The sequence below is a fragment of the Choristoneura fumiferana genome, chromosome 18, assembly GCF_025370935.1.
Source record: "Choristoneura fumiferana chromosome 18, NRCan_CFum_1, whole genome shotgun sequence".
NCBI lineage: Eukaryota > Metazoa > Arthropoda > Insecta > Lepidoptera > Tortricidae > Choristoneura > Choristoneura fumiferana.
In genome coordinates, this window is record NC_133489.1 from 19,064,702 (window position 1) to 19,081,120 (window position 16,419).

At 36.7% G+C, this 16,419-nt stretch overlaps 1 protein-coding gene across 2 annotated transcripts in view; it reads right to left on the bottom strand.

The window, feature by feature from the left end:
* The window catches only part of LOC141437711 (uncharacterized), a 37,618-nt gene extending 24,038 nt beyond the window's left edge, over positions 1-13,580 (bottom strand). For both annotated transcript variants that reach the window (XM_074101185.1, XM_074101184.1), the window contains exon 1: positions 13,062-13,580. In XM_074101185.1, the coding sequence (XP_073957286.1) occupies positions 13,062-13,412 (351 nt within the window). In that variant the 5' untranslated portion in view covers positions 13,413-13,580. The remainder of the gene's footprint in view (positions 1-13,061) is intronic.
* Positions 13,581-16,419: the final 2,839 nt, after the last annotated feature.

Here is a 16,419-nt window from a genome sequence, read left to right on the forward strand (position 1 = left end):
GGCTATTAGGGTCCCACGTTTCTCATTTTACAATCTCTTGATCTCTTGATTAATAATTTAAAATATTACATCATTTAACACGTGTTGGTATAAATTAAACAACGGCACATTACTAATTTGGCGTTTTTTTACCTCTATTTATACGATGTTAAAACACAAGTATGTTACCGTAATTAAATGAAGCTTAAAAGTGTAGAAAATACATGAAAGTATGACCTAAAACATAAGTATTTTCTTTATTTTAGATAGACCGATTGAAGCGCGTTTCAGCTCTGTTATAAATGCTTTCTTAAATCTAAAAGGATCTCCGACTATTTCTCTTCTACAGTTCGCATTTCTCAGCCGATTTTGGTTAAATTTTATGAGCAGTTTCAAAAGGACATGGATTTTTTATAAATGGCGGAACCATGTGGAGGTAGAAAACTTAAATATATGTATGCATACACATAATATATATTTCAGCCATTTGGAAAACCTCACGGTCTACAACTCGCAGTGCCACTAGTGGCCACAGATGCAGACTAAGGGGCTGTTTCACCATTCAATGAGTAGAGTTAACTGACGGTTAAATGTGATGCCGTCTCCGTCTATTCGAACAAAACACTAATCAATGGATGGTGAAACAGCCCCTAAAACTAAAACTGAAATACTAAACTGTTACGATGTTCTGCGTCAAAAATGCGACAATAACAAAAAGTAACCTTATGAAAATAGCAATAGATTTATTTGAATTTTTTACATATTTTAATTTTAATTAAAAAAAACATATTTTAATTTTATTGCCGAGCCTGAACAAACTAAGGAAGCCTATATGCAAACATGTATAAGTACACATGCCATTACTGGTCTACCTACGCAGCTCCACCTCCTTAAACATTTAACAAGATTTTCTTAGAATTCTATTCAGACATAAATAAAATGTCACGGAAAATAACATTTATTTTTGTGAATAATATTTCAATGCTATAAATGGTAAACCGTACTTGGCATGCCTAAATTTAGGCATGTCAAGCATATACGCTTAGCTTTTATATACATACTTACTTACTTATATGATAAATAAAACTGCCAACTTTTCTGGAAAGCGAGCTTAGCAGTATACGGGTCTTACACCACGTACGCCTGCATGACATATTGTGATAATTTAATTTGTTACGTTCCTAGATACTTATACTAAATACGATACCTGCGCATTTTATGATATTTTTGGGAAAGGAGAAATTTGCGATGATGGCCTGTAATTAAGTGCTCTGTCTGAGCAAGCCAACCTGGAGTAGCTCTTCATTCTACTAATATTATAAATGTGAAAATTTGTGAGTGAGTGAGTGAGTATGTTGGTTAGTTCTTTGCGCTGAAACGGCTGGACAGATTTGGCGAAAAGTTAGTTTATAACCTGGATTAAAACATAAGATACTTTTTATCCCGTTATTCCTACGGGATAGGGATACAATTTTGAAATAACAACCGCTGGGCTAAGAGTCATGAAATTTGGTATGGTTGTTTGTTGTAATATAACGTCAATGAAAACCACGATGTAATTTTAGGGAATTACCACGAGAATTTAATAAATCCCGGAATTTCAATTCAACTGCTGTATCTAATGATTTACGCATGCGACAGCCGCGAGTAAACGCTAGTATTTTCATATCTTTTGTTGCTACAGTAACTATTTCGTGTAAGATAATAATTGGGTCTGTTGTATAAATTCACGAATTTCAGAGAAAATCTTGTCCTATTTGCTTTGTAAAGAGGACCTGGAAATATATTTTCCTTATATTACAATGTTCTGACGTTTTCGTAGGAAAATTTTGTAAATTATTTATACAATATCTGGGAGCTTCAATTTAATCCCTCTTCTTGTCGTGTTTGTTCTTAAGAATTCAGTAAATTTAGAAATTTCCACCATGGAATTAATATCTGCCTTTCGTTCTAATAAATGGGAATTGCCGCTTCTTCAGTCAATAATTCGCAATGAAGAATGATGATTGACACACCCTTCTACATACATCCAGTATAGATTTTCGCCGAATTTTTTCATTCAAAATTTATTCATGTTTGACGTAGGGACCTAAATACAACAGTACTGACTTATATTACTGAAACATTTATCGACTCTTCAAAGGGCACACAACCACTGGCTCAAATTTTAATATTCTGGTTTCATTTTGTGACATAATATTGTAATACCTGGGTGACCGAGCTTCGCTCGATAAGATCAAGCTAGATCGATCCCGGAAAAAACCTACATATCAAATTTAATCGAAATCGTTGGAGCCGTTTTCGAGATCCCGAAATATATATATACAAGAATTGCTCTTTTAAAGGTATTAGATAGATAGATAAATATTTAATGAGTAGACTATCACAACCTTGCATCGATTGCTGGTCCATTAGAGCATTTTTCAAAGAGCTTAAATTATATCTAGCACTATAAAATGGCCTCCTAGAACGCATTGCGATCATTACGCCGTGCGCTGGCGTACGTCCAACGAAAGGGTTTGTAAACTTCCGACCGTCTATATTTATTCGGTGAAATTGTAAGCTCACGTTCTCGGATGCTGACAGTCTAACTAACCACCTATGTCACAGTGTACACCAGTATGTAATCAATATACAACTCTTTGATTTCAAACTCACACAATAGCTACATCGCCCAGTCTCGCCCGTGAGAGCACAGAGAGCGAATGAACGCGCCTTATGCTTTCAGCAAGTGTAAGGCACTATAAGGTTGACGAGTTGTTTGTAAATTATACACTTGTTTATACTGTGCCAATGCTTACGTATTTTTTTAACGATTGCTTTTAGTCCATGATGGTGTGTTTGAAAGATGCTGTATTTGTTTGATTACAGTTTAAGTCAATGTGATGTTTGTATTGAATGAATCCGGAATACGATGTTGATGTTACAAGGCCAACCGTTTACGCTACTTTCCGGGCGATTAAGTACGAAAAATACTTGTATCTATTTCTCCAAGATTTCCAAAATTACCCATCCTCAAAAAGTAACTTTTCATTAACAGACTTCCAATTTTTAGTCCACACCGCAAGCACAAAATAAAGAAAGTAAAAAAAATCCAACGGGTAAATAGAAAAAGCGAGGCACTTACCTAAAGTATTAAGTATCAAAAAAAAAAATATTTTGTCCCTGATACGTTTCCGAAATAAGAAAATATTATAATTTGTCGTTTTACTGGACAGCAAATTAATGACTTAAATTAAAAATTGTGAAAGACTTAATTAGTTTGGACTAATTCTAGGAAAAACGCTATGCATATTTATTATCTCAATGGAAACAAATTGTCATTAACGAAAGTAATTACCTAATTACTGAGCCCTTGCTGTTTGCTGTGATGTTGAGTGAAACAAAGGCAATTGAAAGTCACTATTAGACGTAACTACACAACTATTAGAGGTTTAGAAATATTAGGCGAGCTAAAAGGAAACGGCGCACATGTGGCTGTAAAACCTTTTATCCTCCTTGGTCATTAACACTAATAATAACGGCCGAATGTACTTTATAAAGTACAAATTGTTCATTGAATAAAGTATTCTAAGAATTTTGAAATAATATCCAAAATGACAAAGCAGGTCAACCACACGTCACGTCAGGACTCAGGAGGATATTTATTTTACAGCGTGTAACGAAGTCAATTGCTCAAATATTGGGTTTTTGCACATAATCACAAAACATTTGATGATTCAAAATCTTACTGATATTATAAACGCAAAAATTTGTGTGGATAAATAAACAAATAAAATAAAATAAATCTTTTTTTGAAAACTTACAATTTGGCGCCAAAAATCCGCCATTTTAATTTTTTAAGAATTTAATGTACCCAGTGTCACTCGCGTCATTAAGACGAATCCAATGACGTATCATTTATCAAAATCGGTTAAGCCGTTGAGTAGTTGCAAGAGGACATAGGAATAGACATACATGCATACTTACATACATACATACGCGTCAAACACATAACTTCTAATTCTTCGCAGTCGGGTAATAAATATCACGGGACAATTCACACCAATTTACCTGTACCAAAGTATGCTTAGGAAAGCTTGTGTTATGGGTACTAAGCAACGGATAAATATAATTACCCAAATCCCGAGAAAAAACATTCGTATTTTTCATACAAATTATCTGCCCCGACACGGGAATATATGGATATGTTAGGATGTTTGTATGTTCGATACTCTTTCACGCAAAAACTACTGAACGGATTTGCATGAAATTTGACATACTGGTAATATATACCATGGATTAACTAATAGGCTACTTTTATCATGAAATAATCTATGGTTCCTGTGGGATCAATAAAGTCTTAAACTACATAATAACTCTGCGCGAGCGAAGTCGCGGGCAAAAGCTAGTATAAAATAAAAGGAAAAATAAGTCTAGTAGTCTAGAACTCTGTTAAGTATGTAACTTAAAGTTCAACAGTATAGCAGTGCGATGAGGAAGTCATTTATGTGTAGGTATTAAAAAAATAAAGATATCCAATATTGATGGGATCACTATAACATGTTGTTAGTTACAAGTAACTAATTGTTTTTTTTTATACGACTCGATGGAAAACGAGCAAGTGGGTCTCCTGATGGTAAGAGATCACCACCGCCCATAAACATCTGCAACACTAGGGGTATTGCAGACGCGTTGCCAACCTAGAGGCCTAAGATGGGATACCTCACGTGCCAGGTATAGATTTTTATCAGATAACAATTTATTAGCTTACCATCAGGCCATCCGTTTGTAGGAGGTTCACTGAAATTAGTATAACGAAGTAGATAATTAGGGTAGCGGGCATACGGCCGTGAAAGCCATAGCCAAGGTCAAAACGCGAGGAATTTAGGAACTTGTTAATAATAACTCCCTAAACTCTTTGCATTCTGGCTAGCTTATTATTGTTACCCGTAAACCTAATGAAAAAGGTACAGGAATGTTATCGTTTGTATTTTCTGTGCACTTCCGAGATGGTGATTCTTCTAAATAAATGCACCTTTTCAAATGTGCACATTTCGCGGCGGGCTAATCGACTAAAACTGAAATACACTATAGTACCTACCTACCGATTATCGCTAGCATCGATCAACCCAACACAATCGGGAAAGGATCTTATAAGGGCTCTATGTAAATAAATATGGTGTTTCCCTAACTTAAGTAAACAACACAACACTGATCTTATCACAATATTTTCGAAGAATTCCGCAGTTGTGACAATATTATACTTACGTATAATGTCTTGAGTGTCGCAACAATATAGGTATAAGTTACTAGCCGTTAGGTACCCGCGACTCCGTCCGCGCTAAAATTCATTTATCGCTATCCCGCGGGAACTATGCAATTTTTCGGGATAAAATTATCCTATGTCCTTCTCCGGGATTCAAACTATCTGTATACCGAATTCCATCTAAATCGGTTCAGTGGTTTAGACGTGATAAAGTGACAAACAAACAAACAGACTTACAAACTTTAGCATTTATAATACATATTAGTAGGATAGTAGGATAAGTAATCTTGATCATAACAGTAATGGTCTTCCATTTTGTTTTGAGGTTAGAAATGGGCAATGCTTTACTATTTACTCTTAAAACTGTTCCAAGCGCGTGCGTGATAAGTCTATATCTCAGCCCATTAAGTATTAATGACCCTCACAGTTTTTATAGTGTTTTAACAACTCCAGTAGCCATAATCTAGAGTGAGTTACTGCTTGTTAAGAGCTTTATTTTTTACACAATTTAGTTCGTTCCTTGTTCGTTCACGCCAGCTTTAAGTTTGAACAACGATAAAAACAAAGTATGAAAGTGTTCCTATTATCAGTAGAGAGGCGTGAGGTTGAGGTAAAATTCACGTTTTGAAGCTTAACAGAGATAAAAGATTCGGAGGATAAAAGAACGGTAACAACAAATAGTAAAGCGTATGCTTTACAATTAGATTTCAATGCCAAGATAAATAACTGATTTGGTTCTGAACGCACCAAAGCTACAGAAAAGGTTTATTGATAGAAACTGATATAAACAGACTGTGAATATAACATACATCCGTTGCCATACGAGATTATCTATCGCCTATCGAAGTTAATTTCAATATCTAAACGTCAAATATCCAACACGAATTCTTGAAAAACTTTGTCTCCAGTCTAGATTACCTACCATAGTCCGCACTAGTAAATGATTTAATGTTTTAATTTTTATTTGGGTACAATGGCTAATTACGATGTATTCTGATTTCTTTCACTTTGGCCCCTATCTAACCTTAGAGGTAAAAAAATACTCACGTGAACTTAGACGTATCTACTTGTTCTTATTACGTCAATTGGTATCAATGGCTGGCCTCTGTCCAAAGGCCACGGCCCACGGGCGGGCAATAAACTAAGATTCCGTGGGACAGACGCAGGCCCGGGTAAAAACTAGCTTAGACTCGAGTTTGATTGTATGTTTTCATTTGGCGCTCCAGCTTCCCCTGGACTGGAGCAACAATTTCTTGACGTAGGAATTATTTTTTGTAGATGTCTTTGATACTAATACCCATATATGGACGGACATTACCTTCAAATTGTAGGTATCTTATTTGTTTTTGGATACTACAGCATAGAATCATTAATTCATTATGTTATGCCAAATAAAATCTACTAAGTACCTACATATTTTTCTACACTATACCAAAGTAAGGACCAATATTATAAGAAATATTTCCATCCTGATAGTGAGCTATACAACTTACGAGTAGAAGTATAATTTGGGGGACATTTATAAAACATCTTAACACAGGTCTTCTGGAAAGATCGAAATTAGTCGGACTATTGTTAACTTGTAATCATGAGTTGAACAAACCATCGGTACAGCCAAGTCCGGCCTGCGAGCCCCTCTAATCCGGCCCGCGGAAAGAAATCGTTATTTAGCTTATAAGCTTATAAGCTTTAGCTTATATATATACTATGGTTATGCGTTACTCGTATCTAGGTACTCCCTGAAGACTAAGTCTACTTAACTAATGTATTACCCCCATGACCAGCCAAAGTCTTCGCCCGCACGAATTTACATTAAGTGCAGTGTGGCCCTTGAGTCAAAAAGTTTGAAGACCCCTGATATAAACCATTAATATTATATTTTATTGTACCGCTACCACTGGAGGTACCCCTGGCGGGATGAGGTCCTGAAAGACCTTTTGGACCTCGTGGTCGAAGGCTGGCAAGAGCTGGCTAAAGATCGTAAAGCGGGGCGTAATGGTTTTGGACGCCAAGACCCACTTTGGGTCACTGCGCCCTGATAGTAAGTAAGTATTTTATTGTAAATTTCAACAATTGACTTCTTGTGTAGGTATGACTTTAATGTCAGAATGATGCTGCACAGTTTTGGAGGTATCATTATAACTTATAGTGAGAAGGTTGCATAGTGATTCACAATTCACTCGGTTCGAATGTATGTACCTATGCATAACAGTTTTGAAGCGTCCACAAAACCCTATTCCCATGGGTTTGCCTATTTTTTACAAAATAGGACAAAAGGACATATGGACGAGATTTCAGAAAGATATGAGCTATGTTTGGTTCGGATTTACCACGAAAATATCTGACCCCACGCCACTGATCCATAATAATATTATCGTTATCGTGGTGGCCGTGGTACCGTGGACACAGGCCCGGCGGCGCCGGCCGGCAAGCTCGTGTTTACATCCTGGCCGGTTTGTTGTGCGAACCAAACCTGTTTCGTACCTGCCATTAGCGGTTACATGATATAATAACAGACCATAAGGGGTACATACATCATTTTAAATCAAATGCCTCTGTCAGTAGTTATAGCAAGTTGCCTTTAACCTTAGAGCTCGGATCATATTGCACATTGCACTGATGAAGTTGCGTGTTGGAAATGTTGGTCACAATGGGTCATGGTCGTTTAGTACGATTATGTACCTAATGTATAATTATAATAACTTGAAGTCGCTATATAAGCAGACTCCTAAATACTGGGAACTAAGATAAATTGAAGAAGCCCGAGGTGTGAAATGTACCGTACAAGTAGGGATGATAACATCGTACATTTCTAAATCAAAGCAGGTACGATTAGAATTGGGATTAGGTAGAGTTAGTTATAAGTTTAAAAAATTGCACCAAGAGTGTACAGTATGTAAATTTGGCACAATGGTAATGGTGTATTAGTACGATTATGTACCTAAGTGTATAATTATAATAACTTGAAGTACGCTATTTAAGCAGACTCCTACTTACTGGGCTAAGATAAATTGAAGAAGCCCGAGGTGTGAAATGTACCGTACAAGTAGGGATGATAACATCGTACATTTCTTTAAATACACCAACTTTTAGGTACGATTAGAATTAGGATTAGGTAGGTAACTAGTTATAAGTTTAAAAAAATCTCACCAAGAGTGTACAGTATGTAGTTTGGCACTTGGTAATGTATATACATTAAAATATTTAACAACTTTATTTTTAACACAAGTTTTTTTGCGGATGTAATTTTGGATGGAATTATTGTCACCCAAACTACATTTGCATAAGTACCAAATTTCAAGTCGATGCCATTAACCGTTGAAGAGTTCCGTCCTGTGGAAACGAGCCTGGCCGGACTACCAGGATGTCACTACCAGATTATTGTATTGTCACGCAATTTACATAAGTGTACCAAATTTCAAGTCAATCCAACTACTGGAAGTTGGTAGAATTTAACTTGCAAGATTTGATTACAGACAGACAACGGGACAGGTGAAACTAAATAAAGGCTTGTAAAATTGCAGTCATTTTACTATGGTACTTTCGTTAAATATACTCTACTTAATACACGGGCTTAATTACATATTTACGCAGCAGTAACAATTACCTTTGTCTTAACAGAACAAAATTAATTTCGATAAGTGTTCAATTAATCAATGAAATGGTGAAATTTAATATCGAACTGTAAACAACCTGTGTTTAACTACGTGTTCAAATATGACGCGATGAGTGTAATGAGTGTATGTACCGTAAAACCACAGCGTTGTTTATTTTGAGTTAGGTTGTTAATTAGTCATCGATAAAATTAATTCTAGGAATTATAGGGACAAAGTTACCTATGAATAAAACTATTAATCAAATTTTGTAGGTAGGTATACTTACGTAGGTTTCGTGTGTCATTTCATACACTAAGTGGTTTTTACACTGAAAAATATTTTTAATAGTTTAATGTTTTATGCTTGATTGAGGGGAATTTACTGAGCGTTATGAATTGAAATAAGTTAACATTTTACACCCCTATGACGCATGTTGACTGAATAATATCAACAGGATTCCATTCATTAGATCATGTCGTACAAGGACTACTGCACAGTACCTATGCAGACAAAATACGTCTTGTACAACATGCAGATTCGAAACCCGCAGACGATGTTACAGACAACAGTTAAAAAAAAATACTCCATTCGGAAATAGCCTGTGATTGCTCAAATAGAGGACGATTGGCGGTTATATCACACGTTATACGTAGCAGTCATTGATTCAGCCTTCGGTGGAATGGAATTAAAGTGGTAAGGGACCTTTATTTGGTCAATTTTGTTATTAAATCGTGTAAAAAGTATATCATCAAGTAATGATAATCCTTAATGATAGTTTCAGTATCACACTGACAGTTTAGTAGCAATTGAAGTAAGTTTAGTTATAGGAACGAGTTCTTACTGACACTATCGGGTCTCTGGAGACCTATAAGTCTCTAGAAATTTCTAGAAGTATTCATACTTCTAGAAATTTCAATACAATGTGGGTCTTACTCGCAGAAAGAAGCACTTAATAAAATTTTCTTTAACAGAACAATCCAATATAATAGCTATAGGGCAGGAATGGCGAACGACAGCGTGTATCATTGGTGACACGTAACATAAAAATTCGAGGACGTCTCTAAATCGAATTGATAGTTTTATTTTCATCCCTGAAGTGACTAAGTCAAGAATATTTGTTTTTCATAAAAAAAAACACATTTACGAGTAACGTTAACGTAACAATCTCGCCATCCCCGCTCAACTCAATCATCGAACCGAAAAAGCCTGCATTTTTTTTTATCTTGTGGTTTATAGTTTCAAACAAATGTCGTGTGTTCAAAAGTTTTGTGAGTAAAGCATGATTCTGCTGCAATGCTGCTGCCGTACATACTTATACCTACCTCTAACCTCGTGAGCCCTCACGTACTTTATAAAAAACCAATCAACACTAAGAAGCCGTTAGGCTGAATGTACATTATGTAGCACAAATTGTTCATTGACTAAAGAATTTTAAGAATTTTGAAATAATATCCAAAATAACAAAGCTGGTGAACCACGTCTAAGGTCTTAAGTATCGTCATCATCATCCCAGCCTATATACGTCCCACTGCTGGGCACAGGCCTCCTCGCCTTAAGTATACGTCTGTTAAAAAAAGTTAGGGCTCAGGAAGCTAAAAGAGCAACACAACATACAGCCTTAACCAATGTAAGTAGAAATTTCAAATTTGGCACACATATTCTTTGAGGATCACAAAGATGGACTAAAATGGGATATTTTTAAATTTCCATGGGATAGAGAGCCCGTCTTTTTTAGTTTTATACGGGGACAAACCCTTGGCCACAAGCTAGTGAACAATAAATGAATGTTGCTTACTAGAGATACGCCTGACGAGGAATGATCTTATCGAAGATCGACACTGTACCTACGTAAGTACCTGCTGGTCATGTAATATTCCAAGCACGTTGGCTTAACACGCCGTAAGGACTTAAATGTCCTTGTTATTTGCATGGGTTTTTGAGTGAATTAGTCAAGTTACGAGCATTATGTTCTCATCGATCAAAAGATAATGCAGAGTGAGCCATATCAGTGAAAGTGATATTTTAATAACTATCATGTTTAATTAATTGTTTTCTAATAGTATTTTTAATATGGCTCTTAACGAATTCTTAAGACTTAAGTAGGTACACCAGATTATAGTTATTTAAATAATTTATTGAATCAGGCAGGCGTTACTTTGCGGAGGTCCATATCAATGAACTAAAAGAATTTCTTTGCTCACTCATAAGGTCGCTTATGATAGCTAAGTTTATACTTACTATTAATATGCGTGTTCATGCAGTTCCTCCACCTCCACTACCACCTCCACCTCACCTCCACTACACTACACTAGTACTAGTGTAGTGTGGTGGTAGGTATGTGGTAGTAGTGATAGATGGGTTTGTGTCATTTGTGTATGTTCTTACAGTGTGGAGGTGGAGGAACTGCATGAACACGCATATTTTGCATAAACTTAGCTATCATAAGGTCGCGGGTGAGCAAAGAAATTCTAGCAAAAATTCCGTAGCAAAAGGGTCCTTATGGCAAGGACCCTTTTGCTACGGATTGTCACAAATTATCTTGCCTACGACCGAAAGCGCGATGGTCTTATTTTGTAATGTCATAACCGCCAATCGCGCGCACTCGAAATAACACCTTAATTTTCGTGACATTAAGGTTGCTTGTAACAAAAATCGAAATGTTCTTTAGTACATTATGTGTGTTTTTGATTCGCCTTAGTAGACGCGCGCACTTGTAAATTAGCTATGGGACATTTTTGCGACTTGAATTTGTAGGTGACAGTGTATCTAAGGTATTCTAAATAGATGCTTTTAGGTCATAGATTATATTTAATATTTTGCGTATATAATAATAGTCAATCCGTTGTGGATGACAGAAATCCAGAATGATGGACTGACCTGATGTGAGAATGTGCGTGCAACCGATGTCTACGCTACGCAGGCAGTACACCATCCTTCGCTGTCAGTAAAAAAAAGTGGGCAGTGTACCCTGACAACTTTTTCCAAGGGTTCATTTGTCAAACCATTGTTTTTTTTTAACCATATTAAGAAAGGGAACCCCCTTGAGCCCGTATTTTTTTTCCTTGCTACAATGTTTATAAAAAGCGGAGTCGTCTACCTGTCTGTTTTCAAGCGCAGCGAGTAAAAGTAAAGAGACCTCTCATCTCATTTGAAATTGAAAACCTAAAACCTAAAACTAGGTACTTATTTGTCGTAAGCGACGGTAATTTGCGTAGCATTTAAAGTTGTTATAGAACACATGATTATGATAACACGGGCAGTAGTGGACATATACTAGCCTGTTTATGTTATTAGACATTAGTGAGACGGGGCCTCAATTACGTGCTGTTTAATGTGAGACAAAGCTCAAGTAACTATTGTTCGGATACTTCATAAAAACTGAGGATTTCTTGTCGCTTGTGTTGCCGCTTGCTCTCAGGATCAATGTTCTGCTATTGATTGTCGTAAAAAAAAACAGAAAAAAGATGCATAGAGAAAACATTCAATGTAAATTACAGACAGTTTAGTAGATAACTTACTATAAGCTTAACGTCTTTGTGGAGTTCGTAATGTAAAATGAAACCTTTGCTTGTGGTTTCTACATCCTTACCTCGTCGGAAAAATACAACACAATCAACATAGGCGCTTGCTACGTACTGTTTACCTATTTGCTGAACTGAAATTATACTAGTGGAAATAATTCGATGTCAGAAACAGAAACAAGGTACCTTACTGTTCTGCGACAAGTATAGAAAGAAACAATATTCAGTTAAATATGTTCCAATCGATCCAATAATTGATAATAGGTAGAGTCATTCACGATGACGCGTGCCGTGGTTCTTATTACAATGTTATTAATGTCTAATTTTGACAAAATCACGCGTTTTCGTGGATGGCAGGTATAAGTATTTACCTATACTATGAACATATACCTATTAGGTAAATCACAATAAGAAATTTAGGATCCTTTAAAATTGAAGCGTATAAATTTGCTATAAACTACTATCGATTTTAATTGTTATGCATGCACATGGATTTTATATTTCGTAAAGAAGGCGAACTACTTATTTGGCAGCTGTTTGTGAACTTGGTCAACAGCTTTTGGTGTTAGTAAACATCTGCTTATTTCTAGTATTTAATGGCCCGATTCGTGCCAAACGGGGCATAATGTTTAGCTGAGGATATTTCAAGAACGTGCGCAATATTATTGTGGTTCGGATTGAATCTAGTTTACTAAATAAGCTAAAAGTCAAACTCACAGTGTCATCCATAGTCTTGAAATCATTAAAGAGCTTGTTGCTGCTTAATTTCTGATTGAGGGACTTGACGTTGGCAGTTACGGCGATCAAGTTGACGGTTAGCTGGTCGACCTCGCTGCGGAGACGCGCGAGCTGGACTTCCCGCGCCATCGTCAGTATCGCCAAGCACAGCGCCAGGGCCCCAAAGGCGGTCGCGAGAGCGATCACACACACCCTACTCTTCTTCACCGGCTCACGATACTCCTTCTCGAACTTCCCGGTCACTAAATTCGCCGACATGTCCTTCACTTCCTTCAAGGCTTCCGTTTGTGTATACATGGCGTTTGGGAGCAGCGAATAGTTTTTTGCCATAACAAAACAACCGAACTGCACTCGCGACTGTGTCAAGGGGCTATCGAGACATAATCGGTTTCGGTGAAGGCGAGTCGCGCGCTGATAGTGTCGTAATGGGTGCACGTGAGGATGCGCTCGCGGCGGGGACGCGCGTGCGCGGCGGGACGGACCGGAGAGGAGTGGAGTGTGGAGTATGCCGCGCCGCGCACGACGAGTCGCGCCGCCCGCGCATCCGATGCAATTTGGGCACTCAGCAATATCTTTAAGTCCCTAACCTACTCTCAAATTTGCAGCACATCAAATAATTAAAGATCGCTTCTAATCAAATTCACTTTGTTTTTTACTCGACACGATGACGTAGCACTGACTGCTTGACATACGTTCAGTAATGTTTATTCTTGTTATGTCACACAGCTACTCGTACTGATAGCATTCATACAGAGATAAAATGCTTCGATAATAATGAGGACTAACTATCTATTTTAATTAATGAGTTTTCAGCAACATTTTGTTTACGTCATTTTGTTAAGATAACCTAATTAATTTGTTTACATATTAAGAGAAAAAACTCAAAAACAGGAGAATGATAAAAAAACCGCGTATTGCGAGTCGGACTCGCGCACTGAGGGTTCCGTATACATTTTCAAGTATCTATGCATGTCCAGTGTTAGCAGAGCCCGTCTCCTGAGCAAAATGTACGCAATGTGGGGTCATTTTTAATGGTCACAGACGGACGGACAGACATAAAAAAACAGACTTTTCTTACTGTTTGTGCTGAGCTACCTTTATGTCAAACTTCAAGTTTCTAGGACAACCGGAAGTACCCTAAGTATAGGTTTTTCACTTATACAGCTATACTACAAATTGTACGGCGACCTTTTTTAACTGACTGTATTTTTTATTTATTGGCAAGCTGGCCAGCCATCAAAATAATAATTAAAAAAATGTTTGAAACGTTGTGTGGAATGGGGACCTCATTATTTATGCTCGTTAGTGTACAAAGAATAGGACAGCTTAGTTAATATTAAAATCCAATCATTACGACCGGATAAATAATTAATTCATAATAGTATTTCAGTATTTATGTAAGTAATTGCAACATTCTTTTCAATAATTAAAAAAAGATCAATGGCCCCCGCGAACAAACTTGTTATTTTTAACACATTTTTAGGGTTTACCCCCTCAACTGTGAAACCAAAGACTACTAAGAGATACTACATACATAGTTAATGAGGAAGAGAGCAGTCAATGGACTTCTCATTCTAAACGCCATACTACACGCAACAGATTTGCATGGTTTAATGTACCGATTGCAGATGTTACTAAAACAAAAAAAAATAGGGTTCCGTAGCCAAATGGCAAAAAACGGAAGCCTTATGGATTCGTCATGTCTGTCTGTCTGTCCGACCGTAGGTATGTCACAGCCACTTTTTTCCGAAACTATAAGAACTATACCTACTGTTGAAACTTGGTAAGTATGTAGATGTATTCTGTGAACCGCATTAAGATTTTCACACAAAAATAGAAAAAAACTATTTATTGGGGTTCCCCACACTTAAAACTGAAACTCAAAAATTTTTTTCATCAAACCCATACGTGTGGGGTATCTATAGAGATCTGGATAGGTCATCAAAAATGATATTGAAGTTTCTAATATCATTAGGGTTCCGGAGCTAAAATGGCAAAATGAACCCTTATAGTTTCGCCATGTCCGCCTGTCTGTCTGTCCGTCCGCGGCTTTGTTTGGGGACTATCAATGCTAAAAAGCTGTAATTTTGCACGGATATATAGGTAAACTATGCCAACAAAAAAGTACAAATAAAAATCTAAAAAAAAAATTTTTAGGGTGCCTCCCATAGACGTAAAGTGGGGGTGTTTTTTTTCTCATCCAACCCTATAGTGTGGGGTATCGTTGGGTAGGTCTTTTAAAACCATTAGGGATTTTTTCGATTCAGTGATTTGTTTGCGAAATATTCAACTTTAAAGCGAAAATTTTCATTAAAATCGGGCGTGCCCCCCCCCCCCTCTAAAATCTAAACCGGTGGGTGGAGAAATAAAAAAAAATTCAGGATGGTAGTAAGTAAGTATATCAAACTTTCAAGGAAAATTAAAACGGCTAAGTTTGCTACTACTACTATTACTTAATTTTTTCATAATGGCTACGGAACCCTATTTTGGGCGTGTCCGACACGCTCTTGGCCGGTTTTTTCTAAACTGAATAGTGTGGTAAAATGTGTGTCCGGGTGGTAAGTGGTAAAAAGCGGCCAAGTGCGAGTCGGACTCGCCCATGAAGGGTTCCGTAGCAGCAAGTAACATAATATAAAAGTTCATTGTTGATTGAATGAAAGGTAAATTGCGGTTTACGATTTAAGACTTATTAAAAAAAACTACTTACTAGATCTCGTAACCATTTTTCGGTGGAAGTTTGCATGGTACATCACATATTTTTTTTACTTTTATCATTCTCTTATTTTAGAAGTTACAGGGGGGGGGTCATACGTAACCTTTTATAACGAATTAGACACATTAGTTAGGCTCTTACTCATATAAGTAAGGCTCATTTGTTAGTCTTTTACCCCAAAAGCACAAATTCCTTGTAGCGACTCACCGCGTAGCATTTCACCTCGAACTAACAAAATTTCAATAGAATCTTGTACCTAATTTTTCGCGTAGTTTTTTACATTAGTATAATTAATTTATAGCATCTCATTTTTCGTGTATTATTTTACCCTAGACGCATTTCGCCGCGATCGATGTTTGCTTGAGACTCTAATTAATTTGACGCGTTAATGGATGTTTGCACTAAAATACATTAATACACTACACGATCTAGGTGAAATGCGACTAAGTCTAATAGCGACCAAAAAAAACACAATTGCGACACAATAAAGCGATACTTAAACGCTAGATCGAGAAGTAATTCGACTAGAATTTATAGCGACCAAAAAAAATAAATGATTGTGACACAACGCTATAATTAAATATACGATCGAGACTGAAGACTTCATTATTTTTAAAAACCGCT